The sequence below is a fragment of the Arachis ipaensis genome, chromosome B03 (assembly GCF_000816755.2).
Source record: "Arachis ipaensis cultivar K30076 chromosome B03, Araip1.1, whole genome shotgun sequence".
Lineage (NCBI taxonomy): Eukaryota > Viridiplantae > Streptophyta > Magnoliopsida > Fabales > Fabaceae > Arachis > Arachis ipaensis.
Genome location: NC_029787.2, coordinates 47,977,605 through 47,992,692, shown reverse-complemented (window position 1 = coordinate 47,992,692; position 15,088 = coordinate 47,977,605). Strand labels below are relative to the sequence as shown.

The following is a 15,088-nucleotide window of genomic DNA, read 5'->3' as shown; positions in this document are numbered from 1 at the left end:
CTGAGTAAATCTTAGTAGTTACCCTGGACGATCACTTTTTGTTCTACATAAATCATCTTTTAAGAATTTTAAAGAAATAAAAGTGCGGTCGTCTGAAGTTGTGTATCCCTTTTTTTAGATGATGAATTAGTTGAAAGGTTCCCCCTTTATTGGTGTCCTGAGCCGATGTAAATTTTAGTTGCTCTAAGGATGAAAAAAGAGGAGAGTTTGGTTCTGGAGTTCCTGATAGAATGCTTTTCATTGGGGAAACTATTATATATTCCTGATATGTTGAAAGTTGAGAATGATAGAGGCTTTGAAAATGTATATAGGTAGTCTGTGGGTATAGGGTAGGAGACCTATTCATCAGACTTACATTGTTTTGGTTGTTGCAGGTAGTAAAGTTCCGAGCTTATCATCGGCACGGATGAGATCATTTCTGGACCAAAAGAAAAAAATGACAAAGAAATTTCTACTGTGGGTGTTGGGAAGGAAGCGAAAGTGGACGTTGCGCAATCAAGTGGTCGTCCACAAAAAAGAAAGAAGCCAGAGTCCGAGAAGTCCCTTGAGGTTTTCTCTGCTACTGGTTTGGATTTGAAGGTAGATAATGAGTTGGGGAAGTAGTTGCGACTTCATGGTTTTTCCAGGGGTGTGAGTGCTCGGTCCGTTTGGAGCGAACAGTTTCTATTCCCTGACTTAGCTGACAATGTTGCGTAACACCCAGTCGATGTTAGAATGTTGAAAGAGGTCGAAAAAGAGGTGGTTGGATAGTATATGCAGGTAAGAAAGAGCTTTAAACAAGTTAATTTTGTTAGTAATGTGTTGTAAACAAAGTCATTGGCTATGTTTCAGATTATTGGTGCCAGGATGCTTTGCATGGGGCGAACTACTAAGCTACTTGGAGTTGAGGAAAAGAAAGAAGCCAATAAGGTGTTTGATCTGGAGAGGTCTCTAAAGGAGCAAGATGAAGTTATCGTTGATGTGACGTCTAAAATGAAAAATATGGAAGGATAGATGGAAAAGTTACGTTATCAGATCCGAGCCCTTCAGGGTCAGATTAAAGATGCTGATAATGAGAAAGGAAAACTAACTTCTAAGGTGCATGAACTTAAGAACAAGATGTTGGAGATGTTTGCGGCGGGCTTTGACCGAGCTGTTAGTCAGGTAACGACATTTTCTCCTGATTTTGATGTCGGGAATCCTGACATTACCTAGATAGTGGTCAATGGCAAGCTTGTGGACAATGAACCTAGTGGTGAAGCAAAATGTGATAATGCGAAATCTATTCAGAAAGATGATTGGCTTTAGTAACTTTAGTTTTGTAATATTGACTGTAGTTTCTTGAAAAACTTTGCTGTTTTGTATAGTTTGATGGTTGACATGGTGTTTGAACACTCATGTTTTGATAAACTTGCATGTTTGTTTGATGAATGGTATTTTGTTTGACTTGTATATTTTGTATTCGCTAATGTTGCAATGTTGGGTAGATAGATTTTTGAGAAAATAGTGAATATTAATCTGGATGTTCTGACAAAACCTTCTGATGTGGAAGACGCGAAGTGATCGGCCTCATTAAAACCTCCCCGAGAAAAAACCCTTGTTTTTTGGAAAAAAACCTCGGTAGTAGAAAAAAGAGTACCTTTCCACTTCGGCTTTTACATATAATAAAAACGTAATAAAGATATGTTCCATGTATTTGGAAGCTTGGTCCCTGCTATTGTTTGTAGAGAATATGCTCCTTGTCCGTGCACTTTTGATATTTGGAACAGTCCTTCCCATGTGGTAGCAATCTTTCCTTGCCTTGCAGGTTCTCAGACATCTTCTATCTTGCGTAGAACAAGGTCTCCCTGTTGCAGTATTATCGGTCGCACCCGTTGTTATATTTTTGTCTTATGACAATTAGCATCGCCTATTGTCTCAAGTTACGTTCCTCATCTAAAGTGTCTAGTTCGGCTCTTCTTGCTTGTTCATTAACCTCATCAGTTGAGAGCTCAGTTCTTAGCGATCTTTGTGAAATTTCTACTAGGATCATTGAATCTCCTCCAAAGACTAGTTTGAATGGTGTTTCTTTAGTTGTTGAATGTGGTGTGATGTTATATCTCCATAAGATTTCCGGGATGAGCTTGGCCCATTGCCCTCTCACATCTGCTAGCTTTTTTCATAGGGCCTGCAAAATATTTTTGTTAAAATCTCAGTGAGCTCATTAGTTTGTGGGTGCTTAACAGAGGAGAAATAATGTTTAATGTTGAGTGTTAAGTTAAGAATTTAACTAACTTAATTTGATGATGACAAATATTATTTTATTGTGTTAACCACCCAATTAGTTTTGATTGAGTTTGATTAGTGTTGTAGGCCAAAGAAAGAATATTGCAGCAGTCCAATAGGAAGGAAATCAAACAAGAAAAAAAGTGGGCTACAAATCACTAAAAGCCCAAAGTTGTTAAGCAAAAGAATCTCTTGGGCTAAACATGAAGAAGGTCAACCCAAGCCCATGTTGCTCACTCAAGTTAATCCCACCAAGGTGGTACCCTCCAAAGCCAACGTTCACTTTTTCCTTTCAGTCAGATACAGAGAAAAGAGAGAGAAAGCTTCGTTCCCTGCACATTTCATCAAAGAAGAAAGAAAGAGAAAGATTAATACAAAAAGCTAATGTCTAATCACCCTAATCAAAGCAAGCTAAGCTAAGTCAGAAGATAAAGGTGATTTATTTTCATTTGCATGCATGTTAATTTCTTCACTCCTTCTCCAAATTTCTACGATACCATTTTTGGTTAAATGAAGAAAGAAGTCTTTGATCTCTGCTGCTGTAAATCAATTGTTCACAAAGTTTTTTGGAGCCAAAGCACATTCTTAAAGGTTCAAATCTGGGTTTACCATTGACCAACCTTTATCCTTGTTCTGAAGTATTCGGTCAAGAAAAAAAAAGGTCTGTTCCAAAATTCCTAATTTAGGGATTAATGGAAGAAAGTGAAAGACTAAGTTGGTAGCACACAGCTCGAAGAGTTGACTTGGAAGAGAGCAACTCAGTAACATGGAAGGAGGTACAAAAAAAATTTTTCATGCTTCTGAAGACAAGGAGAGAGAACCAGTGTTTTTGAGTTTGTGTTCTGAGACGACTTCTGTGAGGAGAGTTCATCAACTTGGACAGTGCTTCCTAGTCAAAGGAGCATTCCGCCAGAATGAGGAACTAAATCAGAGTTAAGCAAATCTGGTTCATCACATAGCAATAGAGGCTGTTGAAGCATCAATCTCCTTCATGTTTTATAGATTGTAATTTTCATTTTAATGCATATCTTTCTGTAATTTCTTGAGTGTGAAAAGGCATAAAGAGAGAGCTTAAGAAAAAGCCACAGAGTGAAAAAAGGCTGAGTGATGCACTTGAGTGAAAAGCCTAGAGTGATTTCAGAATTTTTTAGGTTGGTTATGTGTCTTGTATCTTGTACCAGTGAGGTACCCCTTTCTTAGTTGGGTAAGCACTAAGAGTGAAGAGTTAGGTATTAGTATAGCCAAGTCACGTTAGGTTAGAACTTGAGAGTGGAAAGATTGTGCCAATCCTGTAGAATTGGTGTATGTAATACTTTAACTATAGTGGAAATTCCACCACTGTTGTGGTGGAGACTAGATGTAGATTGCATTGCACAAGGCAACTAAACCAGGATACATGATGGTGTCAGCTTCTCTCTTCCCTTCTCTATTCTGTTTTCTGATATTCATGAGACAAAATAAAATTGTCTCATAAATTTTCCACTGCTGAGTTCAAACAGATTCAGATTGAAAGCTTGTAACTAAAGGGGTATTTCATTAAAGTAAAAGAAGGTCAGAGATTCAATCCCCCCTCCTTCTCTAAGCCTTCTACAACCTTCAATTGGTAATCAGAGCCAAGGTCTCAAGAATCAAGCTTCACCGCTTGGAGCAAAGGTCCAATGATGGACAACTTGGGCACAACCATAGTTGCCTACACTCTAACAGAAGGTCAGTCAAACAACAGACCTCCTTTCTTCAACGGGAAGAACTATGCCTACTGAAAAGAGAGGATGTGAATCTTCATCCAATCTACTGATTATAACATATGAAAGATTGTTGTAAGCAGCCCCAAGATTTCAACAAAGACCAGTGCTGATGGAGTGGTGACTCCAAAAGAAGAAACTGAATGGAACGATGATGACAAAAAGAAAGTGGAGCTGAATGCTAAAGCCATCAACCTTCTTCACTGTGCTATTAGCTTTGAAGAGTATCGAAAGGTGTCTAGATGCAACACAGCCAAAGAAACCTGGGAGAAACTCCAGGTTACACACGAAGGTGTAATAGCCTAGACCACCCGCTAGCACAATATTGTCCGCTTTGGCACACAAGGCCTCACGGTTTTGCCTTTGACGATAGGGATGCTAGCCGAAGCCCCCACACTCACTCGTCAAAACGCGTCATGCTAGGAAGAGGTATCCACACCCTTATGAGGCATGCTTCATTCCCCTCCCCAATCGATGTGGGACCTTACAATCCACCCCCCTAAGGGAGCCCAGCGCCCTCGCTGGCACATCGATCCAGGCTTTGCTTCTGATACCATCTGTAACAGCCCAGACCACCCGCTAGCACGATATTTTCCACTTTGGCACACAAGGCCTCACGGTTTTGCCTTTGACGATAGGGATGCTAGCCGAAGCCCCCCCACACTCACTCGTCAAAACGCATCATGCTAGGGAGAGGTATCCGCACCCTTATAAGGCATGCTTCGTTCCCTCCCCAACCGATGTGGGACCTTACAGAAGGCACTAAATAGGTCAAGGAAACGAGGATTGATAAGAGTACGAGATGTTTAACATGAAAGATGGAAAAAGTATTGATGAAATGTTTGAGAGATTCTCAATCATAATCAACAACCTTGATGCTATGGGTACAACCTACTCAGAACAAACCCTAGTGAGAAAAATCCTTAGAAGCCTTACAAAGGAATGGGAAACAAAGGCCACTGTCTTAGCCAAAAGCAATAACTCAAGTCCCATAATCTATGATGAGCTGAGAGGGAAACTCCTTGCCTATGAAACCACAAACACAAACCAAGACTCAAAGAAAAAGGGAATAACTCTTAAGTCAAGAGTTGAATCAAAAGAAAGAGAGTCTAGTGATAGCTTTTCAGATGATGAACTTGTGTTTTTTGCTAGGAAACTTAGAAGTCTAATGAGAAACAAAGGCAAGTACAAGGGCTCAAGCTCAAAGGAGTACAAGAAGGACTTGAGCAAAGTGGTATGTCACCATTGCAAGGAGGTTGGACATCTCAAATACAATTGTCCAAAACTCAAGAAGGAGGACAAAGGGAAAAAAGAAAAGAAAAGGGTGCTCACGGCAGCTTGGGAGGACCTTGAGAGTGATTCGGAAGAGGAAGAAGACTTCGAATGTGAAGCTCAGATTTGCTACATGGCTGGTGAGGATCAACTCGATGAGGTAAATTATTATGACTTGTCTATAGATGATTTACATGTTATCATTGATGATCTCACCCTCAATTCTGAAAAATTATTGAATAAATATAATAAATGCAAATCTGAAAAAGAAATGCTTAAAGCTAAAAATAATTTTTTGAGAGAAAAGGTGAAGGAAACTGAATATGCTTTGGATATCATTGAAGAAAATAGATTTCTGAAATCTGAACTTGAAAAACTAAAAGGAAAGCACATTGTGGATCCTTCCCAAGAGCTCATTGCTGAAAACGAAAGATTAAATGAAATGATAAAGAGACTGAATAGTGATTTAGCAAAGTTTGCTCATGGTTCGAGAAACTTGGACAAACTACTTGCAAATCAACGACCATTTTGAAAAATCTAGTTTAGGATATGTGACAAAAGATGATGCAGTTTTTGATAACTCCTTCACAAAATTCATGGCCTCTTCTTCAAAAACAAAATCAATTATCAACAAATCTGGTCTGGGACTTATTCCCACCTATGAAGAGGAATTTGAAAATTCTTACTTTGAGAAAACTGAATCATCTTCAAGAACTGATCCGATTTCAAACAAAGCGGGTCTGGGCTATGTTTCAACTAATGAGGTCAAGTTCAAAAATCCATCTTTTCAAAATAAAACCTCATTTTCAAAAGGCCCAAATGCTTCCAAAAATTTTGGTTTGAATATTTTTGCAAAAAGGAACAATAAAAACAAAAATCACTTTGTCAAAAGAAATGTACATCCTCCAAAAACCAGAAAAACTCAGGTCTTTAATCATTTCCAACATCAAAATACGAATCAATTTCAGCAACATGCATCAAGAAATCATTTCTTTAATTGTAAGAAAACTGGTCACTCTTACAATGCTTTATTGAAAAAAGAAAAGTAAGAAACCTAACTTACAATGTTGTTTGTGACTTTAATGTACTTGGGCAACCAAGGTGGATTAACTTCAAAGGATCCAAATTAATTTGGATACCTAAGGTTGATTGAAATCTTATGCAGATATGCCTAGCATCCAAGAAAAAGAAAGATATATGGTACTTGGATAGTGGGTGTTCTAGGCACATGACTGAAAGGTCAACTTTCTTCATCAAACTCAACAAGTATGATGGAGGTTTTGTGACCTTTGGAGATGATGGAAAAGGTAAAACTGTTGTTGTTGGAAAAGTAGGTAACAATCACTCTACCTTTATTGATGATGTCTTTTTGGTTAATGGTTTGAGGCATAATCTTTTGAGCATAAGTCAATTGTGTGATTTGGGTTATTTGGTGATTTTTAAAAGATTGGAATGCTGTGTTGTGAATGAAAAGACAAATGAAGTACTATTTATTGCTAAGCGTTGTAATAATGTGTATGGACTTACTCTTGATGAACTAAAGGATCAAAATGTAGCATGTTTTCATTCTAAGGAATCTGAAAAGTGGCTAAGGCACAAGAGATTGGGCCATGCAAGCATGTTTCAAATAAACAAGCTTGTTAAGAAAGGTTTAGTAAGAGGTTTACCTTTGATTAAATTTGACAATGACATCACTTGTGAGGCTTGTCAAATGGGAAAACAAACTAAGAATTCATTTAAATCAAAGGAAGACATCTCTACTAAAAGACCACTTAAATTGCTACATATTGATTTATTTGGTCCAACAAGAACTCAAAGCTTAGGTGGTAAACATTATGGTTTAGTAATTTTGGATGATTACTCTAGGTTTGGATGTGTTTTATTTCTTGCACACAAAATTGAAGCATTTTCAGCCTTTGAAATTTTTAGCAAGAAAGTTCATAGAATTTAAAGATCACCTCAATAAGAAGTGATCATGGAACTGAATTTGAAAACCAATTATTTGAATCCTTTTGTGAGGAATTTGGAATATCACACAACTTATTTTGTCCAAGAACACCACAACAAAATGGTGTTGTGGAAAGAAGAAACAGGAATATTCAAGAAATGACAAGAACTATGCTTTGTGAGAGCAATGTTCCAAAATTCCTTTGGGTTGAGACAGTTAACATTGCTTGCCACATTTTGAATAGAACTATCATAAGAAAATTTTTAAAGAAAACACCTTATGAACTTTGAAAAGGTCACCCACCAAATTTAAATTACTTACATATCTTTGGATGCAAATATTTTATTCTTAACAAAAAAGATGGCCAAGGATTCCTTGCTCCCACTTTTGTGTGGGAGTATGATTAACCTACAGTAAAATAATTACAAAATGTACCCCGTTTTTTCTTTTTTTGAAAAATTTATTAATTAAATTTTGATCCTTTAACTTTTGTTATTTACACTTTTTTTCTTTATCTCTTAGTTTCAGATTCAGTTTCAGATTCAATGAAGAAGAGAGGTCTGCTAGGGTAACGCCATTTTCTCATCTTCTTCTCTCTGGTTCGCCTACCCTCGCCGCCACAACACGCATCGTCCGCCGCCGCTCCCTGCGTCCGCCGCCGCTCCCTGATGACACTGAAATAGGACAACTTTCCTCAACCCCACTTCTTGTTGAGGACGACAAACCCAGCAAGGTATACTTTTTCCTCTGCCTTCTTCTCAGTTCGGTTTGATTCTTTTAGAATAGTCAAGATGATGAATTTTGAATCCTTAGGTTAGATTCATCAAAGCCTCCATAAATGCCTAGAATGTTACCATTTTGGTTCTCAAAAGAATGGCTTCTGCCATTGGTGCCATGTTCATAAGAAATACTGCCCCCTTCTGGTTTACTAATATTGTCACTGTCTATGGAAGAAATTAGTTTCTTTCTTTCTGAAATCTGCAATTGATGAGTTGAGATTGGCCATGTAAACATTTGCTATGAAGCACAACATAAGCATAGTTACAGTAGCCTTCTAGATGAACAAACAAGCATATATAGTACTCTTGGTACATCCATACTAAATATATCTAGATACATTGAATTGTGAGTGTACTGAGTTTTCAAGGTGACAGATATTTTGAAACGGATAGAGTAAATACAACACTACTTTAGGATAAAGCAGAATATACCTGTTGATGTAGGTCCCTTTGCAAAGCAAGAACCTTCTTCCTCTTTTTCAAATAGATCAAGCATCATGCATTGCTATTGTTGTTATTATTTTGCAGGAAAAAGCTATCACGGTGATTTCTCTTCACTTATTTTTATGAATGTTAAATAAGGGAAAACTTCAGATGTTGAGTAATAGAATTACCAAGAAATAGTGTGACAAAAAAGGAAGTAAACAGAATATACTTTCATAAATTTTATTTTGTAGCAGTGGAAACTCAAGTTTCTCTCTTTTTTGTTTCTTTTGCAGGAAAAAGTTTCAGGCCCTTCTTCTCGCCTTGCTGCTGCTCCATCCGATGTTGCCTCATCAGTGCTAGGAATGCCTTACAAAGGTCAGTTTCCATATCATTTTTCATTTTATTTACCTCTAAAAATATTGTGTATCTGCATTTCCTTGCTTTAGTGTTCAAGCATAAAGAACCTTCTCTGAACTTTGCAGTGTGTTTTTTGCAGCAATTGGAGGTCTAATAGGTACACTCATGGAGCAAAATGCACAGGCCTTCAACCAAATCTAAAAAAATCTTGCTTCTCATATGGTGAGTCAAGAGTGTTTGTAACTTGTTGAACAATCAGATTCCTTTTATAAGTTTATTATTATTATTATCATCTAATCAAGCTTTCTCATCATTTGCCTCCTGTAATGGGTGACAGATATCTGAGGTTGTCAATACTCAATATTAACCGATAAAGTAAAAGAAATTAGTAATATAGAATTGTAATATATAGAAAGATAAATTAGTGTAAAAACTAATAAACATAGCTTAATAATTTGTCTTTCAAAAAAAAATATTAAAAATATTTAAAAAGATAATTCCTCATTTCTAAATGTCTTCATGCTCTGCTTCCACCTTGGTCCTATATTGCCAAGCATTTTCTTGTATTATGCGACACAAATCGTTGTACTCCTCTAAAACCAGATCCACGGCAAGTCTCATTCGTGTGGAGTCGTTAATCTACTTAGAGCACCAACAATATAATTCTAATTAGAAGTGTGTTGAAAAAATTATGTTAAAAATATTTTGTTATAAATCTGACCTGAATATTGAAGTCATCTTGTAAAGTACATTCTCTCATCCAACTAGTCACCCAAACTCCGCTATCATTCCTAAGATATAAAGCATTCCACAAATAGTTATTATATCCATATAAGATATAAACTATTGAACGTAATGATATTTAAAAGAAAAAATTAAATAGTAGACTTACGATCTATTTTTTTGAGTGGGTAGGCCAAAAGGTGTGATAGGCCAAAAGGTGGAGCAATCTATAACTTTAGACTTATCATCATTAAAAATATGATCATCTAACATCGCTTCTAAATAAGTTGCCTGTACAAGAGTAAATTCATGACACAAAAAAAAGTGAATTGTAAAACAGTTAAATTGACTAAGAGTATTAGTTATAACAAATGGTTATTTAAATTGTTAAGTTGTTAAGTGATTCTAAATCATTGAGTACTGATTTAGAACAAATAATTACCACTTTAATTGCGTTCCTTTTGCGTTGTTGATGTTTTTCGACAGAAGGCAGTGAATCCAATATGATTAGGCGACGACTCGTAAAGTCAACAATAACCAAATACCAATGTAGTTCCTCACAGATAGGGATAAACACCTGCGATAAACCTTAAACCATTATAAACACTAAAAAAATATTGATAGTACATTAATGGAAAACAAATTGGTCACTCGTACCCTCTTGACGTGGCTAATTTTCAGTGACATATATGCTCCAAGGAAATCAAAAATAACCTCTGACGGTGTATATTTGTCGCTTAAAGCATATCGCTGCATACAAATAAATATTGTTAAATGGAAATATGCTTTCAATTTAACAACTATTTTTGAATTGCTAATTTAATTATACACTTTAACGTGTGAGTACATAGCATGGTTTAGTCTAGAAAAAAGAACTTCTTTTAAATTAGTATATCCACTCAAAGACCAAAATATTAACTAAGAATTTAGAAATATTATATGGATAACTTTACTGCAAAATGTGCAGGCATGAACCAGCAAATTGGATCTTCATTCCTACGTCGAAATATACTTGTCATCATAAGTGCCACCAGGTTTATAACCCACAATATGTTAGAATTATATGTAAAACATGTTTATAGGTAAATAGAGGCTTAAAAATATAATTACAAGAAAAAGAATAATATGCATTTACTCGTGATTCGACACATCTCTCTGGCACAAGACATCTAAATGTACTTCTGTAACCCTTTTCATCTGAGATTACCAACTCTTCAGAACTGCCAAATTCATAAAGTGGTTAGCTGGGAGAAGCATAGAATTTTTACACCATTACATTATACACATAATCATTAACCACACGTACGGATCTAATGTATCCGAAAAAATATAGGCTGCAATAGCTACTTGAGAATCGGTTAACATCATCGTGCGACACAAATCGTTGTACTCCTCTAAAACCAGATCCACGGCAAGTCTCATTCGTGTGGAGTCGTTAATCTACTTAGAGCACCAACAATATAATTCTAATTAGAAGTGTGTTGAAAAAATTATGTTAAAAATATTTTGTTATAAATCTGACCTGAATATTGAAGTCATCTGGTAAAGTACATTCTCTCATCCAACTAGTCACCCAAACTCCGCTATCATTCCTAAGATATAAAGCATTCCACAAATAGTTATTATATCCATATAAGATATAAACTATTGAACGTAATGATATTTAAAAGAAAAAATTAAATAGTAGACTTACGATCTATTTTTTTGAGTGGGTAGGCCAAAAGGTGTGATAGGCCAAAAGGTGGAGCAATCTATAACTTTAGACTTATCATCATTAAAAATATGATTATCTAACATCGCTTCTAAATAAGTTGCCTGTACAAGAGTAAATTCATGACAAAAAAAAAAGTGAATTGTAAAACAGTTAAATTGACTAAGAGTATTAGTTATAACAAATGGTTATTTAAATTGTTAAGTTGTTAAGTGATTCTAAATCATTGAGTACTGATTTAGAACAAATAATTACCACTTTAATTGCGTTCCTTTTGCGTTGTTGATGTTTTTCGACAGAAGGCAGTGAATCCAATATGATTAGGCGACGACTCGTATTAAAATGCCAAAAATTGAGCACAAAGGTCAACTATCAAGCAAGATGGCAGAAACTAGAGTACACAAAGGGCCTTTAACTTTCACCATAGACAAAGAACGGTTAACGACCACTGCGAAACAAAAAAAAAATGGCTTTCAAGAACACTTCTATCCCAAAGGTATTTGATTTAGATAAAAAAATTTACTGGCATAGTATTTAAATATGTATATTATGGATAATCTTTACGTTTTGTGCAGAATCTTAACTGTTCATTCAAACCACCACAAGATATGAGGTTGAGAGTCTTTTTTAATAATTGAATCTTTCTAACGATCCTTTACAATAATTTTTCTTAACTTTTTTAATGTGAAATATAAAAATATTTTATTATTTTAGTGTTTTATATGGTTGTGATAGTAGCACAAAACATCATTGACGTTTTATAATAAAAAAATTAATTATAAAAAGCAAAACATCACTGACAATTTGTAACAACAAATATTATTTTATAAATGAAAGTAGCAATGTTTAACATATAGTTTGGTTTATTATAAAGAATTTCACACCTAATAATACAATATAAAAAAGAAAAAATTCGGTATAATTCATCAAGTCCGAAAAATAAAAAAGTGGTATAATTCATAAATAAATGTTATGAAACAACATTTTTCAAATTTATTTATGATTATACTATTTTTGACAAAGGTTATTTATCATTTTAAAATTTCTTTTTAGAATTTGTTTTTGGTGGTTAACTCTATTTTGTTTAGTGTAAAGAATAAAAAATTGTTTTCAAAATTATTTGATGTCATAAAAAAATGGTCAAATAGATTAGAGGTGTCACATTTTTTATGAACTGATTTCATGCCATAAATATGTTTGGAAATTAGGGTGATGTTACTTATAATATTTGATGGATTGAGTTGATATTACAAATTTTTCGAGAATTAAACTGACATTATATATATTTTTGAGAAACTAAATACTTTAGATTATAATTTATTAATCTATGGAATAAACATAATTTCATTTTTTGACATAGATTTACAAAGGGAGCGTAAATCTTAATTAACAATGTAGCTAAAAAAATAATTAAACTTTTAAAAAAATGCAAACCTATACTAGCCAGTGACACCAGTGTTTGGTTCAGTTTTTTTTTTTTTAATTTATTTATCAAAGACAGAAGTTTACTCATTGAGAAGAAAATTAATAATCAAAGGTTTTTGGTTGAACTATTATTTTAAAGTTATATCAGTGTTGTTCACTTGTTTGATCCTAATTATACAATACCTTATGTCTCTTTTTGAAATGTTAAAATTGCATTAAGTTACTACCAAAACAAAAAATTACATGAAATCAATTAAAATACCCAAAAAAAAAAAAAAATATTACATCACTCTCCGAAATTACCCATTCAAGTCCCCCAGTTACCCATTCTAAGTTGGCTATCTTAAGAATCAGCAGTTGAAAAAAGGTAAATGTTCAAAAGGGTGAGCTCCCCTGTACTCCTGTTCTGCTAAGAGCAAAGAAAATAACAAATGAGAATAAGAATGTATAAACAAGTCTCAACTTAGATAATTGACAAGCATTATAGATTAATATTTTAAATACTATGACAAGCATTATAGATTAAACAATACTATGACAAGCGCAGAAGTGTAAAGTGAAAATCATATCATCAGAGATGAAAACATCCTAGCCTAGAAATAGTAAAAGCATATAATTTTCCTCAAGCATATGGTTCACCTTGGATCAACAGAAACAACAGTTACTTTTAAGTCATCATTTACTAGAAAACACAAAATCCAGCAGCAAATCAAGTTCCATTTATTTTGACAGATCATCGGAGATATGATCTCCACATATATCAACCAAGATACCTTTTTCTTTTTTCATTTCTATGATGGAATAAAAAAGCAAATGCTTCACATTTCTATGATGCCATAACAAGAGTACGAACCTCAACCTTTAGTTATAAACACGAACAACATCAACCATCGCAAAAGCTGAATTCGAATAAGATTAAATATAACAGAAATAAATTAAAAATTACACCAATCCCAAATCAACTAAAAATTAGAGGATACCAGAAAATTAAAGCATTAACCATACCTTATTACAGCACCTCATTGCTACTGTAGGAAGCACTCTCATCATATACCTATAATATCAGCAATATAATATCATTAGTACTAGCTAATAAGCAGCAAATAAAACTTTGTCATACCTCATTGGTAAAGATACTTACAAATGAGTCATCTTCAATGTTCATGTGGTCATCCGAGTCATTATCAAATGTGTCATTTCCAAGGCCTTCTGACTGTGAGATGCCACGACGAACACGACAAGTTGTTCGATTGTGGCCCTCCATGCCACAATGTCCACATCGATGTTTTCTTTTATTGGACTGTGAAGCCCCCCCTTTTGTCCTACATTTTCTTGGGTCCCTTGGCATGCTATGTCCGAGATCATTGGTTGCAAGCCCAGCTCCAGAAGCATCCACTTGCACACCATCTCTTACACTATCTGCATCATTGACCCCCCCTTTTTGTGCAGCATCTTCCTCCTTAAATTGTTTCAACAAATTCATAGCCATTTCCCGTGTAAAGATAAATCTCTCGTTATCTCGGCAAGCAAAGTTGGCTAGTTGTCTAAACCAATCCATCAAACAACCGTACTGACTTAGCATCAAAGAATCCCAATGAAGCCCAACCGCATTTTGCAAACCCACTTTGGCAGTCTTGGTCCACCGAGGCAAGACTAATGACCTTGGCAACTCCTCTATATCTTCATGCACCAAGACGCAAACTATGTGTTCACAAGGTATGCCAAATGATTCCATTCTCATACATGAACAATTGAATTCCATCTCAATGTCACAACAGAATACACGCCACATCTCATTTGGCGTTTGGTCCAAACCGACAGAGTAAATCACATAAGAGCCAGTTTGCCTCATATTTATTACCTTCATTGATGCAGCCCGTACAAGGATTGGTTGGAACATATGAAATATTGATAGGGTGTAAACATTGGCAGCACTCCTCTCTAACTGTTGAAAACAGGTTTGCATAATGGGTCTCCCATTCACAGAGGCGAGGTCAGCCTGGACCTCTTTCCACCTTATATGGTCGACACAACGATTAAAGTGTTGAATGAACTCAACCAGATTGTACCTTGAGTTGACATACTTTGCAATGATCGAGTTTAATCCCTCGCACCGAGAAGTAGTCCGAAAACCAGCAAAAAACTTCCCTCTTATATGTGCAGTTGCCCATGAATGTCTCTTTTTATACATATCTAGGACCCAATTCTTGTTTTCGACACCAAATCTCTCAACCATTTCAAACCACTTTTGACGAAATACATCAATTTCATAGTCGCCTAGCATACACTTTCTAAACATGGATGTAAACTGGGGCTTGCCAATGTTACTTGTTGCGTTGCGAATCAGATGCCATGCACATAATCTATGATGTGCATTAGAAAACTCTTTCTCAATGGCGAACTTCATTGATAAATCACCATCTGTGATCACCGAAACAGGTGCTTTCCCATTCATTGCCAC

The 15,088-nt window shown here is 35.3% G+C and overlaps 1 protein-coding gene and 1 long non-coding RNA gene across 5 annotated transcripts; both read right to left on the bottom strand.

The window, feature by feature from the left end:
* On the bottom strand, positions 9,739 to 10,105 carry LOC110270163. The gene is made up of 2 exons (XR_002359355.1): positions 9,934 to 10,105; positions 9,739 to 9,782 (listed from the first exon to the last, which is right to left on the bottom strand). It is a non-coding gene; the product is annotated as an uncharacterized LOC110270163 (long non-coding RNA).
* LOC107630469 (protein FAR1-RELATED SEQUENCE 5-like) lies at positions 12,892 to 15,002 on the bottom strand. 4 transcript variants are annotated; one of them, XR_001618292.2, is made up of 4 exons: positions 13,769 to 15,002; positions 13,633 to 13,681; positions 13,481 to 13,526; positions 12,892 to 13,033 (listed from the first exon to the last, which is right to left on the bottom strand). XR_001618292.2 is itself a non-coding variant. In XM_021118887.1 (3 exons), exons 1-2 carry the CDS (start codon positions 14,924 to 14,926, stop codon positions 13,637 to 13,639), a joined length of 1,203 nt encoding a protein of 400 aa, XP_020974546.1. In that variant the 5' UTR covers positions 14,927 to 15,002; the 3' UTR covers positions 12,892 to 13,036; positions 13,633 to 13,636. The 4 variants fall into 4 exon arrangements, 3 of the variants coding, with proteins under 3 accessions (XP_020974546.1, XP_016189094.1, XP_016189092.1); XM_021118887.1 differs by lacking the exon at positions 13,481 to 13,526 and having other exon boundaries at positions 12,892 to 13,036; XM_016333608.2 differs by lacking the exon at positions 13,481 to 13,526 and having other exon boundaries at positions 12,893 to 13,033.